At 40.4% G+C, this 16,594-nt stretch overlaps 1 protein-coding gene across 2 annotated transcripts in view; it reads right to left on the bottom strand.

Moving 5' to 3' along the window:
- Nucleotides 1-5,410: 5,410 nt before the first annotated feature.
- Nucleotides 5,411-16,594, bottom strand: part of WASF2 (WASP family member 2) — a 39,045-nt gene continuing 27,861 nt past the window's right edge. For both annotated transcript variants that reach the window (XM_081961953.1, XM_081961954.1), the window contains exons 6-9: nucleotides 16,169-16,299; nucleotides 12,309-12,464; nucleotides 10,411-10,907; nucleotides 5,411-8,974 (exon numbers count right to left, since the gene is read on the bottom strand). In XM_081961953.1, coding sequence (XP_081818079.1) covers nucleotides 8,817-8,974; nucleotides 10,411-10,907; nucleotides 12,309-12,464; nucleotides 16,169-16,299 — 942 coding nt within the window. In that variant the 3' untranslated portion in view covers nucleotides 5,411-8,816. The remainder of the gene's footprint in view (nucleotides 8,975-10,410; nucleotides 10,908-12,308; nucleotides 12,465-16,168; nucleotides 16,300-16,594) is intronic.

Here is a 16,594-nt window from a genome sequence, read left to right as displayed (position 1 = left end):
AGTGATTCATTTAACAACTGTGGCAAGGAAGGTTGCAAAATGGGGCAAAATTCACTTCACTGTCTCGCTTAGCAACAGAAATCCTGGGCTCAGTTGTGGTGGTGAAGTCAAGGTCTACCTGTGTTGAGACTTTTTTGTAAACCAGTTTGATCATGAAGGGTAGCTCACAAATGTTCGATACACAATGGTTTTCATTTTAGCTCATGCCAAGTGCTTCGAGCCACACTTGCCTGCCGTGGGTATGGCCAGTCATGGCTTTGCAGCCACACAGCACCACCATGCACGGATTGGGCCATAAACAGGGCAAAGGTGAGACTCAAGAACAATCTCCAGAAAAATTGTTACCTTATGCTCAGAAGATTCCTTTGGTCCCCTAAGAAACATCCTGGACCAGGGGTGTCAAACCCAAGGCCCAGGGGCCACACCCAGCCACCGGGCTGCTTAGATCTGGCCTGGAAATAGCAAAGGACCATCCCGCTATGTTTCTGCTAGCAAAAATGGAGTGTGGGGGGGCTACATGTGCCACCCTACCCCCCTGCAATCGATTTTGGCCTCCAGAGTGCTCCAGATGGCCTCCCAGGCCAAAACGAGGCCTCTGGAGTGCTGCAGGAGGCCGTCCTCAACTCAGGTTTCAAAAGGGAGGAAAGGTAAAATAGTTTACATTTCAGGTTTGGATGATTCTGCTACTATAGCCTGTCAATAATTTATAGTTCTAGTCTTCCCATGGAGTCAGCTTCTTGACCTGGTCTGTCATAAGGTGATCAAGTATTTAAAAAAAACAAAATCACAGAAATGTACGCCTCTTTATTTTGATAAGTATATGAAACCTTGTGTGTGGAGGTGCCGTCCTGTGTCACACCCATGGTGACGCCCATCCCGCCCACCCCCTGGGGTCAAACACAACCCTGAGGCAGCCCTTAATGAAAGTGACACCCCTGTCCGAGACGCTATTTGGCTTTTGCTCCTGGAAGTAAAAACTGCAATCTTTGAGGAGGGACTTTTTCAGGAGTGATGCTGCACTTATTAAAGTCACCGCTTCAGGAGACACCTGCCAAGCTCTTGTATACTTTAATCCAGGCGATTAAGAGCATGCTCTCTCTCTCTATTTTATAGCATTATTGTGTATACACAGACGTACATACGAGAGAGACAGGCTTTTAACATTAGAGGCGTATTTTTAAGAGCCGGTGTTGCATTTATGCTGCAAGGTTCTGTAGCGACTATGGAAACATTGCTTTTAAACACTGCATCCATCCTCTTAATTCAATCATTCACATCAAACAATAGGGGGGAAAACATGTTAATTTCCTACATATTCATCACTGGTGGTGTTAAAAAAAACCACCACAAGGGTCTGTTTTGGCAAATTATATCAAAAGCTTCTTTTTTTAAAAAAATCTTTCTTCAATTGTGCCTGATTTTCAGAGACAGCCTGGATAAAATCTCTCCAGTTTTCTTGACAAGGTTTTTCAGAAGTGGTTTGCCATTTCCTCTTCCTTAGGGCTGTGTGTGTGTGACTGGCCTAAGGTCTCCCAGCTGGATTTGTGCCAAAGCAGGACAAGTCAGTCTCCCAGTTTGTATTTTGATGTCTTAACGGCACTGATACCACTTCAAGTGAGACTTCAACTCCAAGCCAAACGCTGTTGCTTTTCGAAAAGGTTGAAAACACATAAGAGTATATTTTTAATTATTTATTTCCATGATGAGTAAGAGAGGAGCAGAGGACTGTTTTAATTTTAAAAATTTAAGAGAGAAAAGGCATGGAAGCAATAAAACAAAAATGGATATTTGTCCTCCCTGCCCCCCAAATACACTAGAATAAGTTACCCTTTAAGTTAATTATGGCTAATCTGGGGAAAGTAAGAGTAATACTTTAAGCATTAGAATTGCATTATTTACTTCTGCTTCACGTGACAAAAGGTTTTTGATGGTGACCTATTCAGATGTAGATAGCTGATCATGCCAAGACATCAAATATTAAGATATGTCCCATGGCTTCATTCCAATCAAGTTTGTCTTTATAGCATTCATATAAAAATGAAATACCCTGTTTCCCCCAAAATAAGACCTTCCCGGATAATAAGCCCAATTGGGCTTTTGAGCGCATGCACTAAAATAAGCCCTCCCCCAAAATATTGCAACACAGCAGCAGCCATGAGGTGACCACGCTTGCCGTCTCCTGCACCTCAAAAATAACAAGACCTCCCTGAAAATAAGGCCAAGCGCTTATTTCGGAGGTCAAAAGAAAATAAGACAGGCACAGGGAATGATTGAATTGGATTGCACACCCATTATCATGCTTATTCCAGATTGAAAGCCTATCGATTATGGATATTTTGAACAAAACATTGGGAAAGGACAAGAAGAATCTCGATCTAAATAGAAACAACATGCAGAAAACAATTCTAATGCAGGTAGTACTCAACTTACCAGTTGCTTAATGGCCATTTAAAGTTATGACAGACCCTCCAAAGTTACTTATCATCTGGTTCTAAAGTCCCCATGGCTATTCCCACACAGTCACGTGACTTCACTTGGGCACATGTGACTGTGACTTACATTTTGCCAGAAACCAGCCCATAGCAAATAACAAGACTATTATGGCATTGGCTGAATTGCAACACTCGCTTAGCCAGGAGTTTACTTAACCACCAGAAAAGGTCACGAGATCGAATTGATTACAACCGTCACAACTTGCCACCTTAATGGCCAGATTCAATTATGGCTATAAAATGAGAGCTACTTGTGCAGCCGAGGCAGAAAACTTTTGCACTTGGAGTTATAATTTCCAGGATATGCTCAGCTTCTATTTGTAGCATCAACAAGTCTTCTAGGGTTTCTACATCTTAAGCTGCATTTATTAGAGCTGATGAACTTCACTCACCTAAAAATGTATTTGTTTTCTTCTGGCAGGAAAAAAGAAATCAATGAGGCTCTATATTTATCCCTGTGACAATGTGCAAGAATATTTGAACATATAATTCCCATCAAATTCACATATAGTTAAGTCCCCAAAATTTTTTGCAGTAAGTTATAAAAACGTGATGAACTGCGGGTCAGGAGGGAAAAACTGGAAGCTATTGGGTAATTCCTTTCAATGTATTTAGAACAAAATGAATATTTAGCATTATAACCTCTCAAGGAAAATACTTTTTTTAACCACGGTAAAGGCCCAGATCCCTATTTATCCTGCACACTTCCATCTGCTTTTATGATTTTCTAAAATCAAAGATCTCTGCCATACAAATCAACTATCCGGAAAGCTTATCCATGTTTCCAAATGTTTTCTTTAAACCAGGTTTGTGGACTGAGGTATGCAGAAGCATTAAGCCATGCACATCCAAAGTGGAATGTAAGGATATCAAAACAGCTGCCAAATACCACAAATATTCCTCTGTACCATTATTGCAACTTCTGATCTTTAGGGCAGCAGGTAAAAAGTGACTTTAAAAGAAGGTGAAAATTAGGAATAGCAGCAGGACCAAGTTTTGCAAGGCGATACTAAGGAAAAGGACATTTTCTCACTCCTATAAACTGGAACTGTTATCCTGCAGTCCTCGGGCTGCACTGAATTTTTCCAGTGAAATTCTCACCTGTGTTAACAATGCGTAGGGTGAGGCAGAGGGGGGGGGGTGTACAAAAAGCACTTATGCATTCAGACGTGTAAGTTGTACACACACCAGGAAAGATAGGCAAGAAAAGATGATCTTGTGTGAATGGCCGTAAAGATTATAACTAAGCGTTAGAGAAAGTGAGCAATTCATCGAACCCTAAGTATAACACAATGGCTAGAAAAGATTTCTCATTTCTTTAAGGTTTATACGATAAAAAGTTTTGTTTTAATCACATATACTTTACAAGAAGCCCCTCGAGGAAAGGTAGACAAAACTGGAGAGGTTATAAAAGTCGTTTTAAAAAGATTTGGATTAAAAACGGCAACTAGGGAGAGTAAAACGAATAAGGAGAGCCAAACCCGGCATGAGGATGCGGAAGAGAAGCAACAATTCCAATCTCCATTGTGCTTCTCCCTCTTCACACAAGACCCGCCAGACAGAATTTGGGACTGATCATCAGGCTGCACGGAAACACCCCGATCATCACTGGCCTCTTAGCACGGACATGGTTGACGTCACTACAGCACTTTTGGCTTTTGGTTTAAGGACTTTTGAATTCATTCCAAAAGCCAGTTCACACAACGCCGGAGTTTACGGTAAAACAGACTTTCAGCGTACCATGGACTGGTCGCTCATTTTCACCAAGTGTGTGTGGATACACTGACAAACACCTAGAAAAACCATACGGCTTGGCTGTTGCCTGATATTCTGGAATGTGTAATGCTCTTGGTCTCCACTGATAAAACCAACAACTGAGTTCCTAACCATTTCCTCCGTCAGTTACCGTATTTTTTGGAGTATAAGACACACCTTCCCCCTCCCCAAAAGAGGGTGAAAATTTATACACTGAATGTAGCCTCACCCACCCACCGGTCCCAACCCTTTGGCCTCTGCCTCCCAGCAATTTACCTCTTTGCAGCAAATGGGGGCTTGCGGAGGCTTCAATAAGCTATAGCAATTCCTGCAGCCTGTAACAGCTGATGATCGGGAGAAATTGAAAGTGAAACTTGCTGTTTGCACAACATGGCAAATTGCTGGGATTTTTTTTCTTGTGCTAATCAGGCTGTTTGCTGCAAGAAGGTAAGTCGACAACTATAAATGCCTATAGAATGTTCAAATTGTTAAGACTTATTTTTTAAAGATTGCTTTATTATTGTTCTAGACAACTTAACAAAATGAAGAATTTTTTTAAAATAAATGCTTGATCTGAAGAGGCCCAGTGCTATTGTTTTTAAAAAGTGATATTCTTTTAAATAGCAGAGAATAACTATACTTCCAGAAAGCACATCAATTTTAACAGCATCTATACAAGTATAGTCTGAAATATAACACTACAAACAGTGTATACTGTCTGTGTTGTTTGTTGCAAGGAGGCAAATTGCTGGGAGGCAGAGGCAGATATTTCTCTTGTTTTCCTCCACAAAATCTAGGTACGCCTTATACTTCGGAGCGTCTTATACTCCGAAAAATACGGTAATTAAGGTATATCTATTGATCTCTCTCTCTCTCTCTATTTTTTTTCTTACAAACTGACCATTTAGAGAGCTTAGTTAAAAGAACACTTCCTTCAACATTCCACATTTTTTCATTCAGGTATGACCTAGGATACATTTGAAATAATTACTCTTACATAAATATATTTTATGAAATAAGGCACTTATAGAAGTCAACTTATTCTACATCATAAACATTGTTAGTTTTTGAACTCAATTAAAATGAATCATGTTAAAAGGTGCAATAAGGAACAAAAAAGTCACTCTGCCCCTCCCCACTTCAATACTCAAAAAAAAAAAATCCATATAAAGGAAATCAAGCAGAGGAGGCCTCAGAGTCTCTCTGTAGTATGAGCAGCCTGGTAAAAGGACACAGCACCCTTCTGCCAGCTGTGTGATCCAAGAGGCCTATTTTAAGTCTCTCTCTCTGCCCGACTGCCTGCTTGACAGAGCTTTGCGATTTCTTGATATTTTGAAGGGTCCTTCCTCATAATGTGGTCAACTAGGGTGGAGAAGGAAAGAAGTCAATCTTCAAAGACTGTAGAAAACATTTTGGACCCAGCATTTTAGGTGGTTTTGGACCCAATGGCACAATCTAGAACTTAAAATATACACATTTTTTTTTAAAGAAAGCAATTTGAAAAACTAGTTTACTCAGAAGATGTGATGCAAAAGGAAAAGGAAAAAAGGAAACTAAATAATGGGTGGGCTTTCTGTAGAAATCAAGCAGTAGCACTATTGTTCTGGTGGAATTTCTTCTCCACCCTATTCTTCCATTGAACCAAAAGCAGCTATTCCTGCTGTTTAGATGCTGTAAGAAAACCTCAAGTATTCTAACTAACTCAGAATGAAATCTGTACACAGCATCTTCAATTAAGTTCAATTAACTACTCTAAAATCAGAATAAATCAGATGACTAAAGCCATCTTTTGGAAATGAATCCAATCTACTTTGATGCTTCACATCAAGCATGGAGGTCTCAAAGAGACGATTTCATTCATTTTAATCCAGGGAGAAGATCTGTTTAAAACTGGAGCAGTAGGAGAGGCAGTTGCCAGCCAGCACCTAAGGATTCCATGGCCTGGCCCAGGGGTCTTCAACCTTGGCCACTTTAAGACTTGCGGACTTCAACTCCCAGAATTCAGCTCAGCTGGGGAATTCTGGGAGTTGAAGTCCACAAGCCTTAAAGTAGCCAAGGTTGGAGACCCCTGGCCTGGATGATAACTGTGGCCCAACTGGCTAGGTGAGGTACTAGACTGGTTTTCTGTTTCTCAAGCGTGTTTTTTTCAGGGCAGTTCTATTGAGCATGTTCAATGTAACAATTTATTCTTTTCCAGCAGGTAGTCTCACTTAAAAAATGCAAAAAAGCAGTAAGAGGGGTTTAAATGGATTGGAGTCAAGCTTTTTACTAACTGGCATCTGAACTCAACCTTAGCTTCAGAATGTGTGGATATGTCTGAGTACAACATACCTGTGTTTTCAGTTGTTAGTCAACACAGACAAGCAATTTAAAAGCTGCAAGTGATGAGGGGCATCAGGCTGTGAAAAGCTGATAAGATAAATCACGCTCTCTGTACAGGACCCCCACCTCTCAAGGAACATAGAAAGAATTAGCACCACTTTCAAACTTTTAGAAGTCAACCTTAGGTCAAACCTCTTTAAGTGTTATGCTAAGAATGCCCATTATCCTTATGCAGCACATTGATTATAAATTGATATAGTCAATCTGCAAAAAAAAAACAAACATTTATGGGGATAGCTAGGAAAAACAGTTGTATTAAATACAGAGGCTCTCTAATTTCATTGGCACAGCCATATAGTTTTCTTGGCACCGTGTCTGGGTAACCGTTCTCATTCTGAATGCACACCTGAAAGCCTTTTTATATTCCTGTGGCTTCGGTTAGGAGAGATTTAGGAGGCACAGTCAAATTTAAAGGTTTTGCCGTGTATGAAATGCCAGGCACATTAAAAAGCAGGCAAAGTTCTGTCATTTCATTCTAAGCTGGCCGCTACTCTTAGTGCTTGAATATTAATTCTGGGTTACTAATGAGCCTTAGAATCATTCTTGAAATTTATAGAGTGTTTTGAAAGGTTTTATAATTCATGAGCAAACTACCCATCGACCTATTCTTTATGCCCTCAAATCAGCTACTCAAAGCTGTTCAGGGCCACAAAGGAAACCACCAAACTGAAGAAATTCAGGATACTCTAGATTTTCTGCCTACTTCTGAAAGTTTGGTCCTTCCTTTGGCTAAAGAAAAGCTCTGCTATATAGCTAGGGGACCAGAAGTTCAAAACTAAAAACAGGGACATGGAGTCTGTAAGGGTAAAAGCAAGAAAACAACACTCTTTGGGGTATAGAAGCTCTTACAAGGCACATCCCAGTGAGAAAAGGACGACAGGGCATATGGCAAGGCAAAGGTTTTCAAACCAATAAATAGGTACGCAAGTTCCCTATTCAAACCATCACTCTGATTAGAGTGAGAGCATCATTCCAGTAAGTGGGATGCCTGGATAAAGTTAGGGGCCTGCCCTTTGACATTCTGTATACTAGTTCTTGGCTAAGAAAATCCCCCAAAAATGCTATTTGAAAAAAAAAAAGTTAGCTAGAAAGAAGTATGTATATCTAATGCTGGTAGGGCAGAATTTGTCAATTAACCACTTTTGTAACTGAAGGTGAGGCTCTACGGCTCTTCCAACAATGCTGAAATGACACTGTGGTAATTTTTGTAGGATTAAAGCAAAATAATAAGGAAGGCTGGGCATATATTACATATGGCCAAGTTGGTCCATGAAAACTCCCATGTGGGGTCTAGAGAAGGGTCATTGGCTTAATTTCATCACATTTCAGCTTTTAACATAATGTGATTTTTAAAAAAGAAAGAAAGAGCACTTACAGCTAAATTGATTCATGTAGGACCTTCTACTAAACTGAGAATCTGCAAATCTTTTGATTGCAAAGCAAGACCACATCCAGTGCTTAAAGCTCTTGTCTTCAAGGCACACCGAGGGAAATTCTTCCTAATTTTGCATATACTAAATTCCATCTTCATTAAAAAAAACTTAAGTGGTACTATGGGTCAAGCAGACAGGATCCCTGTTCTCTGGCTCATTCTATGATTTAAAAGGGATTGGGGGGAGGGGGGGAGATAAAATTGTTTAGAAGATCCTGTTGTGTACACAGTACAGTGTTTTTTAAACTCCAACCTAAATTGATACATTCCAAATTTAGCATAAAGAAACTATTGTTAGGGCTGGTGGGAGTAGAAATTTAAAATTACACCCTATTTGAGGGACAAAGAAGGTGAATCACCAGTTTACTACAGTGTTTCCAATGCCTCACATAACTGTTGCAAAGGAAATTAGTATTACTTGCAAAGTTGGTTGCCTGTCATCTTAAGCAACATTTCCTGGTTGCACCAGGAGCTGCAAATGTAGTCCTAAACCAAAGAAAATCTTTAACAATATACATATATTTTCATAGTAACCTGAGAATCTGGAAATCTAGGGTTCATTTTCCTTCTTTCTTGGAAGGATGTTTAAGTCCCATCGACTGGGAGGGAAAGCAGTTATTTGGAAGCCTGGAAGATCGATCTTTGGTTATTGGATGAAAAGAGGAAAGCAAAAAAAAAAAAAAAAAGTTTGGCATTCTGGGAAATGATGCCTATTTTCTCTCCATCTTATCTCCATTTTGGGGATGTGCAGGGGCTTAATCAGACCAATCGTCTTCATCAAACTCTGAGGAATCATCTTCTGAATCGCTGTATTCTACCGCAATGCGGCGCGAGAGGATGGTTGCCACATCATTGCCCACAACGTCTCGCTTCTCTTGTTCACGTTCTTCTTCAACTTTACGGAGCTGGAATCCTGGCAAGGAAAGAAAGAAAGAAAGAAGTTGCAGGTGCCCCCTTCCATAGGTGCTCTCTGTTGTGGCTCACCAGCGGCCCTGGAGCTGGCAGCGGATTCGGACAGTGAGGAGGTTGAGGAGGAACATGGGCCAGTCCTGGAGTCTGGGGAAGGCTCTGTCTGACGAGGGCTCTGCATCAGAGGCAGAGAGGGGGCCAGGGCTGTCTGACAGTTACCAGCAGCCTTTGGAGTCAGACATCAGTGAAGCAGGCAAACAGCTGGAGCCTGTTCCCAGTGTGCGCATGCACAGAGTTGCCAGGTGAAGGGAACAGCTAAGGATCAACAGTCGACTTGGGAGTAAGGCCACAGGTGAAGGGAGAATGGCCCTTCCCATAGGGAATAAAAGAGGAGCAAAAGGGGAGGGGTGTTTGCAGTAGACAATTAGTTCATTCCTGCATTCTTGCCAAGTATTGCGGCGTCTGAAAGATATCAGCCTGGCCACTCTCCAAACGTGATAAAGGTCAGTCATTGTGAGCTATCTTGAAAGACTGTGGGAGAGGAAAGACTTTGCTGGAGAGGAATTCACTGTAAATTAAATGAAAGGGGTTTATCGAGACGAGGACTCAGCTTTGTCCTGCTGGGAAAGCCTAGGTCAGAACACTCTCTCCTTCTCTCTCTGTGTGTAGAGGCAAGACAGTAGCATTATGTGAAATGACCTTGCCTCCCCAAGAAAAGGGGAATAGCAGCAATTAAGATGATCAGGAAAAAAGCCCCCGCAAAAGGTAACGTTCACAATTTATAGAATTCTTCTGCAAGTTACATGCTTTGAAAAAGCCAAAACTATAGTGAGGAAGATGCCAAACGTGAAGATTATACTGTACAACAGGGGTGTCCAAACTTGAGAACTTTAAGACTTGTGGACTTCAACTCCCAGAATTCCCCAGCCTGGCTGGGGAATTCTGGGAGTTGAAGTCCACAAGTCTTAAAGTTCCCAAGTTTGGACACCCCTGCTGTACAAGATATTGGAACAAAGTGAGCTACAGGAAGATAATTTTAATAATGAGATGCAGGAAAAAACTAAAAAGCATGTAAGAAATGCAGAAGAATTTGGACCATAGTAAAGCATATAAAGCAACAATGAGTATTCTCCCTTCAAAACACAGGAGTCAGGCTTTTTTTAAAAAAAACTTTCAATTATTTCCAGTCAAAAGGATGCAGCTAATGTTGCTGTTTGAACTTGCTGGATGGAACAGAAAAGTTAAGCTGCCACTGTTGGTTAGGAATCCAACTGCACAATGGCAGTCAATGCCTTGTATGAGGTTAAATGATTTCCAATACATTTTGCTAAGTTCAGAATTCCAGCAACCGCAGAATGACTCCTAATTGGGGTATGTTTTGGGTGCTTGGCTTTTTTAGGGTAGTTCACATTCAGACATCCCAAGTGAGAAGAAGCTTACCTTGACGAATAGCAGAAAGCAAGTCACTCCTAGCTTCACTAACAGCAGGCAATGAGGATTTTGGCTTGGAGGGCACCAAATCGGGTTGCTGAATAGAAGCCTCTGGAATACCCATGCCACCGAAAGATGAAGGAGGTGGGCCAGGAGGAGGGGGAGGAGGGGGAGGCACCCCACTTGTGGGCTGTGGTAGGAGGGGAGATGGCACAACAGCATATTCTGCTGCTGGAGGTGGAGGGGGCAGAGGGGCAGCAAAATCAGGGTGAGGTGGGAAGGAGGGGGGAGATGGTGGAGGAGGAATGCCAGCAGCTTGAAAGCCAGCAAGTGGAGGGGGTGGAGGAACTCCCTCCATCGGTGGTGGAGGTGGTGGAGCAGGAGGTGGAGCAAAGTCAGGTCTGGTTCCCGGGGGTGAGCTAGTAGGAGGAGCTGGTGGAGGATGGCTGGGGCTGACGAGGATGGATTTCTTCAGCCCTCCAGAAACACTCTGGCTAGGTGGATAGCTGTGGAGTGGAGAGTGGGAAGAACGGAAAGCAAAAGAACATCTCGTGAGTTTTTCAAGTAGGATCAAACCCTCTTAATGAACAAGAACATCTTGACTGTAGTGCAAAGCAGTCAGTTTCTCCCGTTTTCTTTCTCTTTCTTTCATTATTATTTTTTCATTGATTTTGCATTTAAAAGCCGTTTTCTGATATCCCTCACAAGAACTTAAATCCAGACTTAAATTCTGTAGTGTGGATTCAGTGTTCCTTCTGGAATCCGAGGCCTTTGAATCGTCATTAACGTAACCGTTTGCAATGAATGCGAAAAGAATCTGAACATAACCCACCCTCAAATAACCTTGACGTGCAATATATATATATTTAAATCAAGGTCAACAAATGCATGTCCCTTGTAATCCCACCTCGATAGAATTCTGGCTTTCTGCAATGCTCAACAAATTATAGGCTGAATCCCCAGCATGGCACCTGGTTAATAATGTGCTTGCTGGCCCATTTTTTGGCCCTTGTGAAGCTCCCTGCTCTACCCAATTTTACATTTAATGTTCAAATGAGAAGAATCTTGAAAAATCTAAAAAAGATACCTTTGGTGCTTCATTTGCAGCACATTGGTCCTTAACATTAAGAGCCAGCATTGCAACAAGCAAAGCACCAAGTATTTTCAATATGCTTCTAGGCCCAATATCCTTAGAACAGGGGTGTCCAAACTTGGGAACTTTAAGACTTGTGGACTTCAACTCCCAGAATTCCCCAGCCAGCCATGCTGGCTGGGGAATTCTGGGAGTTGAAGTCCACAAGTCTTAAAGTTCCCAAATTTGGACACCCCTGCCTTAGAAAATAACATTGGGGGTGGGGGATAACAGTCCAATGCTTTGCTTGCTTTCTGATAAAAGCCTATTTTGTAATTTATGCTAGTCATTATGACATGCTCTTCATATTTTCCATGGTCTCCATATTCCAAATGCTTCCATATTTCAAAAGGCACAAGAGTCTCCAGATACATCCACTTTCGTTTCAATCAAATTCTTAACCCCACGTATTTATTTCATATCTTTTACAAGTAAGAATTTGTTTCCCCATTTAATTAAAGCACTTCCCAATATGGAATTAACTAATTCCCCATTCCTCTTTAATTTGTAATTATGGTAAGATATACCATCACCAACGCTATAAATAATTGAATGCTTTTACGAAGGAAAAAAGTGCTGCATAAAATAATCATAACAAGAGTTGCAATGGAAACAAAAACATAGAAGGCCAACCGCTTGTTTTAGCCTAGTGTTTAAGGACTGTTTGAGAAATACCTTCTAACAAATTACAACTATTGACCTCACTTAATGGGCAGGCTCTTTAACATCTGAGTTGTTTTGAAGGTTAATGAATCTTCTAGTGACACATACTTACCTAAATTCTGCTGGTGGTGGCGGAAGATTATCGTCTGACAATGGAGGAGGTGATGGTGAAACGGATTCTGGTTGTGGAGGAGGTGGATAGTAGGTGGCATCAACACTTTCATTGGAGCCAATGCTACCATTCTGATACACCATGTTAGGAGGGTACCTAAAACCGCCAAAGTACAGTTGTGAGCCAAAGGCCTTCCCCTCCAAGAGTTCAAAAAGCAGCTTCAAATGTAGAATGCTTACAGCATATGCAAACCATATCAACGGTAGTAACTTGGCTAGGCTTTTATATATATACAAGTAGTCTTCAACTTGCAACAGTTCATTTAGTTTATTTATTTATTTATTTATATTTGATGCTTCTAGACCGCCCCCTCTCCCAAAAGGGACTCGGGGCGGTGTACAGTCCATACAGAATATAACAAAATACAGTAAAAAAGTTAAATATGTACAGTTGGCATGGAGGAGGTTAAAATGCAATTAAAAGAACTGTACAAAGCCAATATAAATATAAGTTTTTAAACCCCTAAAATAGACACAATAAATTAAAAAACCCCTAAAATAACCAGATGATAATACATTTGCCAGGAGGGACAGTTGTAATTATGCCAGTGACTATTCAAAGCTAAAACGGCACTGAAAAAAGTGACCTATGACCATTTTTCACACTGACGACCGTTGTATCCCCCTGGCCATGTGATCAAAATCCGAATGCTTGGCAATTGGTTCACATTTACGACGGTTGCAGTGCCTTGGGGTCTTTTTGACTTTTGTGATCCCCTTTTGCCATCTTCTGAGAACCAAAATCAAGGTTCACCTAACAACCATGTTGCTAATTTGGCAACTGTAATTTCACTTAACAACAGTGGCAAGATAGGTCATAAAATGGGGCAAAACTCACTTAACAAATGTCTCACTTAGCAACATACATTTTGGGCTTGATTGCGGTCATAAGTCGAGGGCTACCTATACTGCAGCATCTTGGTATTAACTAGAATTTCAATTATAGGGACAGAGATCACTTTACCCATATGTTTAGACCCAGGCCTCTGAAATCAGTATAATTCATCTCCTTATAAAAATTATATTATTCTTTAAAAAATAAAAATGATGGATCACACCAGCAATCTTCTCCTATTCAAGAATGATTTTTCATCTGTTCATATCACACAAAGCACTTACACAAAGTGGCAAGAGTAAAAAAAAAGAACCCACGGTCATTTAGGCCGCCTTCAAATGAGACCAGTTCAGCTGACAATCTCATACACACTTATTAGAACCACAGCACCCAAATAGGGCCAGTGGTATAGCCATTGGTTGCCATTGGATGACATCCCCAGGTCTCGCTGCTTCAGCAGAGTAAGGAAGATACTCAGAGATGATTCACAGCCTGGTCAGGGTCTCTTTGCACTTCTAACATCGGGCAGAAGAAATGGAAGCATAGCCAGCCGAACAAATAGGTTTAAAAATAGTTTCTATCCTTGGGCTGTCAAGACTCTTAAACACAACCAATCACTCCATGCACACACGGAAACATATGACTAGTTTTTTTTTTCTTTTCCCCTAAATTACTTGCATTGGGATTATTCCTTTTTTATGTTGTTTGTATCTGTTGTCCTGGATTGCGCCAGTGAGGCTAAAACCAATTTCGTTGTATTGTACAATGACAATAAAGGCTATACTATATCACTCTGATTCAGTTTAACATTCACACAGTTTCACCAATTTGCTATGCATTCCCAAGCCAGCTGATCCTGGCTGCAAGTGATGGATGTAAAACTGATATGCAGAATTATCCAAATTTCAGCAGTTTGCCCAAACAATTAAAAAGGGCTTTCAAGATTCCTAATTGACATTTCCAGTTCATTACAAGAATAAATATGTGTGGAAAATAAACACACGTGGTCACGCAGGGAAGGGACCTTGGAAAAGTTAACTGGGCAGCTCTTTTCCAACGAGTTCACAATGCACATGTGAAAAAGTTCCTAGCCTACCTCTGCTCAGCCATTCATTTATTCCAGCATTGTCAAAGGCTTCTCTTTTGCAACACAAACGATGTGCCACTCTAGAAACAATTTTAGACCTGTGGTTTCCCCCACCTTTTTCTAAAGGAAGAAGAGCTGAAGGTGTATGTGTATGTAGGTATGACCTTAACAAAATGTTACTGTGAGCTATACAGAGTTTGTAGGTCTGCACATATTCTCCCCTTATTAGAGAGATTGCCAGGGAGGGCAGACAATTTTTATGTAGGCTTTCTCCTCCAGGACACAAACCCGGCTACCACGTATGCAGTGGCAAAATTCTGTGTTGCTGCAATATCCACAAGAAAAAAAATTGGTTACAGAAGTATAGTTGTCATCTTGTACCAATTATTTGGACATATCGCTAACAATTTCTGGACCATTGTATTTACTCCCATATTTATCGGCTTTGCATGCAGGTAAACCAGGGAGTGACCCGAACAATTTGAGAACATGTATATTATTATCCACTTTTAATGTCAATACTTTTAAATTATATTTTAATGTCAGTACTTTTTAACGTATTGTAAAAAGTAATGTGCATTGCTCGCCTTTGACCATAATAAAGATTTATATTTATACATACTTGACAAAATGAGATTTCTTAAGCTATAATGAAAGAGAGAAATGGAATTCCTCTGGCTGCAGGCCTTTAGATATTATAAGGTTATCCTACTGGACAGAATGGGGACATTTCACCACAGTAACCCCCCAAATGTAGTGAAATTTGTTTTTGAAATGGATAGTTTTCTTTAACTTGTAGTTTCAATTAATAAGGAGATAGACCCCTAAAGAAGACCATGTCTACCTCCTCCTAAATAGCAGAAGATCGTAAGAATTATCTCATATGCTTATTTCTTTTGGTAAAAAACCTATTCCATATTAGTGTCTCCAGCTAATGTAGTTCAGAATACATCATATCCAAGGTATCTCTATAGCAAAATGACTGGGCCCAATTAAAAGTAGACAATTTAGATTTGTGATAGATGAAGTTATCCCCAAATCAAGCCAATGGGCAGATTTTTCTTCTTTTAAATCCCATAGTATCCTAAGTAAGGAAGAGGTAGTTTTCAGAACATTTCCAGTTCTGTTCTACAACCACTAGGAAGAACAACAATCTCCAAATCAGTTTCACTATAGCAACTTCTATTGGTTCTAATCAGCAGTAGACAATTTCAGCACTTGTTGAAGGCAAATCAAGGTTGTGTAGTTAAGATTGTACTACTATGCACATATCAAGTCTATTTTGCTCAATTTGCTCCCCATAGCAACAGCATTTATACATCACTTCACAGTGATTTACAGCCCTCTCTAAGTGGTTTACAGGGTCAGCTTATTGCCCCAAACAATCTGGGTCCTCATTTTACCAACCTCAGGAGGAGGGAAGGCTGAGTCAACCTTGAGGTGGTCAGGATCAGACTACAGTCAGTCGGCAGAATTAGCCTGCAAACCTGCACTAGGCCACCATAGCTATGCAATAAATAAAAGTTGCTGTGAACTCTAAATGGAAGTGCATGGTGAGTATTTCACAGGTCTCAAACCCCTGCACTTCGGCATTAAATGTAATAAAAGTAAAGTCACTTTCAAGTCAAGCAATACTCCTGGTGTCTTACATTACTAGTTTGATTAAGAAATCAGATATTGGTGCTTTTTTTAAAAAAAAATCTTTTTTAAAATATACCCAAAGAAATGTGCTAGGATTCCAAAATCTAGTTCAGCTATTCATTTTGAACTAGAAAATGCTCAGTCAAACAAACTACACACTTTAACATCCCTTCCTAGGAAGGCTACTATTCAGGAAACAGACACCTTTCCATGGTTACTATTACAATTTATCTCTTACCCTCCCAGTCCGTGTTTTTCCCTTGTATCGACAAACTCTTGACCCATTTTCATTTTTTCCCATTCTTCTTTTCGGCTTTTTATCTTCCGAGGATTGACATTTCCTCTGTTAGGATTATCCTTCTTTTCTTTCTATAAAACAAATACATAGGAAGCAATTGTAGGCGCCATTAGTCCTTTAAGCTCGTCATCAGCAAAGAAAGGTTATCTCAGTAAAAATGTACATAATCAGGAACATGTTCTCTCACTAGATCTAGCTACACTTATATGTTTTATTTATTTATATGCTGCCCTTCTCCCTTATCCAATAGCACAAGTATTTAATAGATCTTATGCATCAATGTTTTATCAGAGGTGTATGCTTTGTAAATAGGTGTCCACAGCTGAGTGAAAATAATGTGCATCTTTACAAAAGAAACCAGTAAGA

This window comes from Natrix helvetica, assembly GCF_964273705.1.
Source record: "Natrix helvetica genome assembly, chromosome: 9".
NCBI classification, from domain to species: Eukaryota; Metazoa; Chordata; class Lepidosauria; order Squamata; family Natricidae; genus Natrix; species Natrix helvetica.
This window is presented reverse-complemented; position numbering and strand designations above follow the sequence as displayed.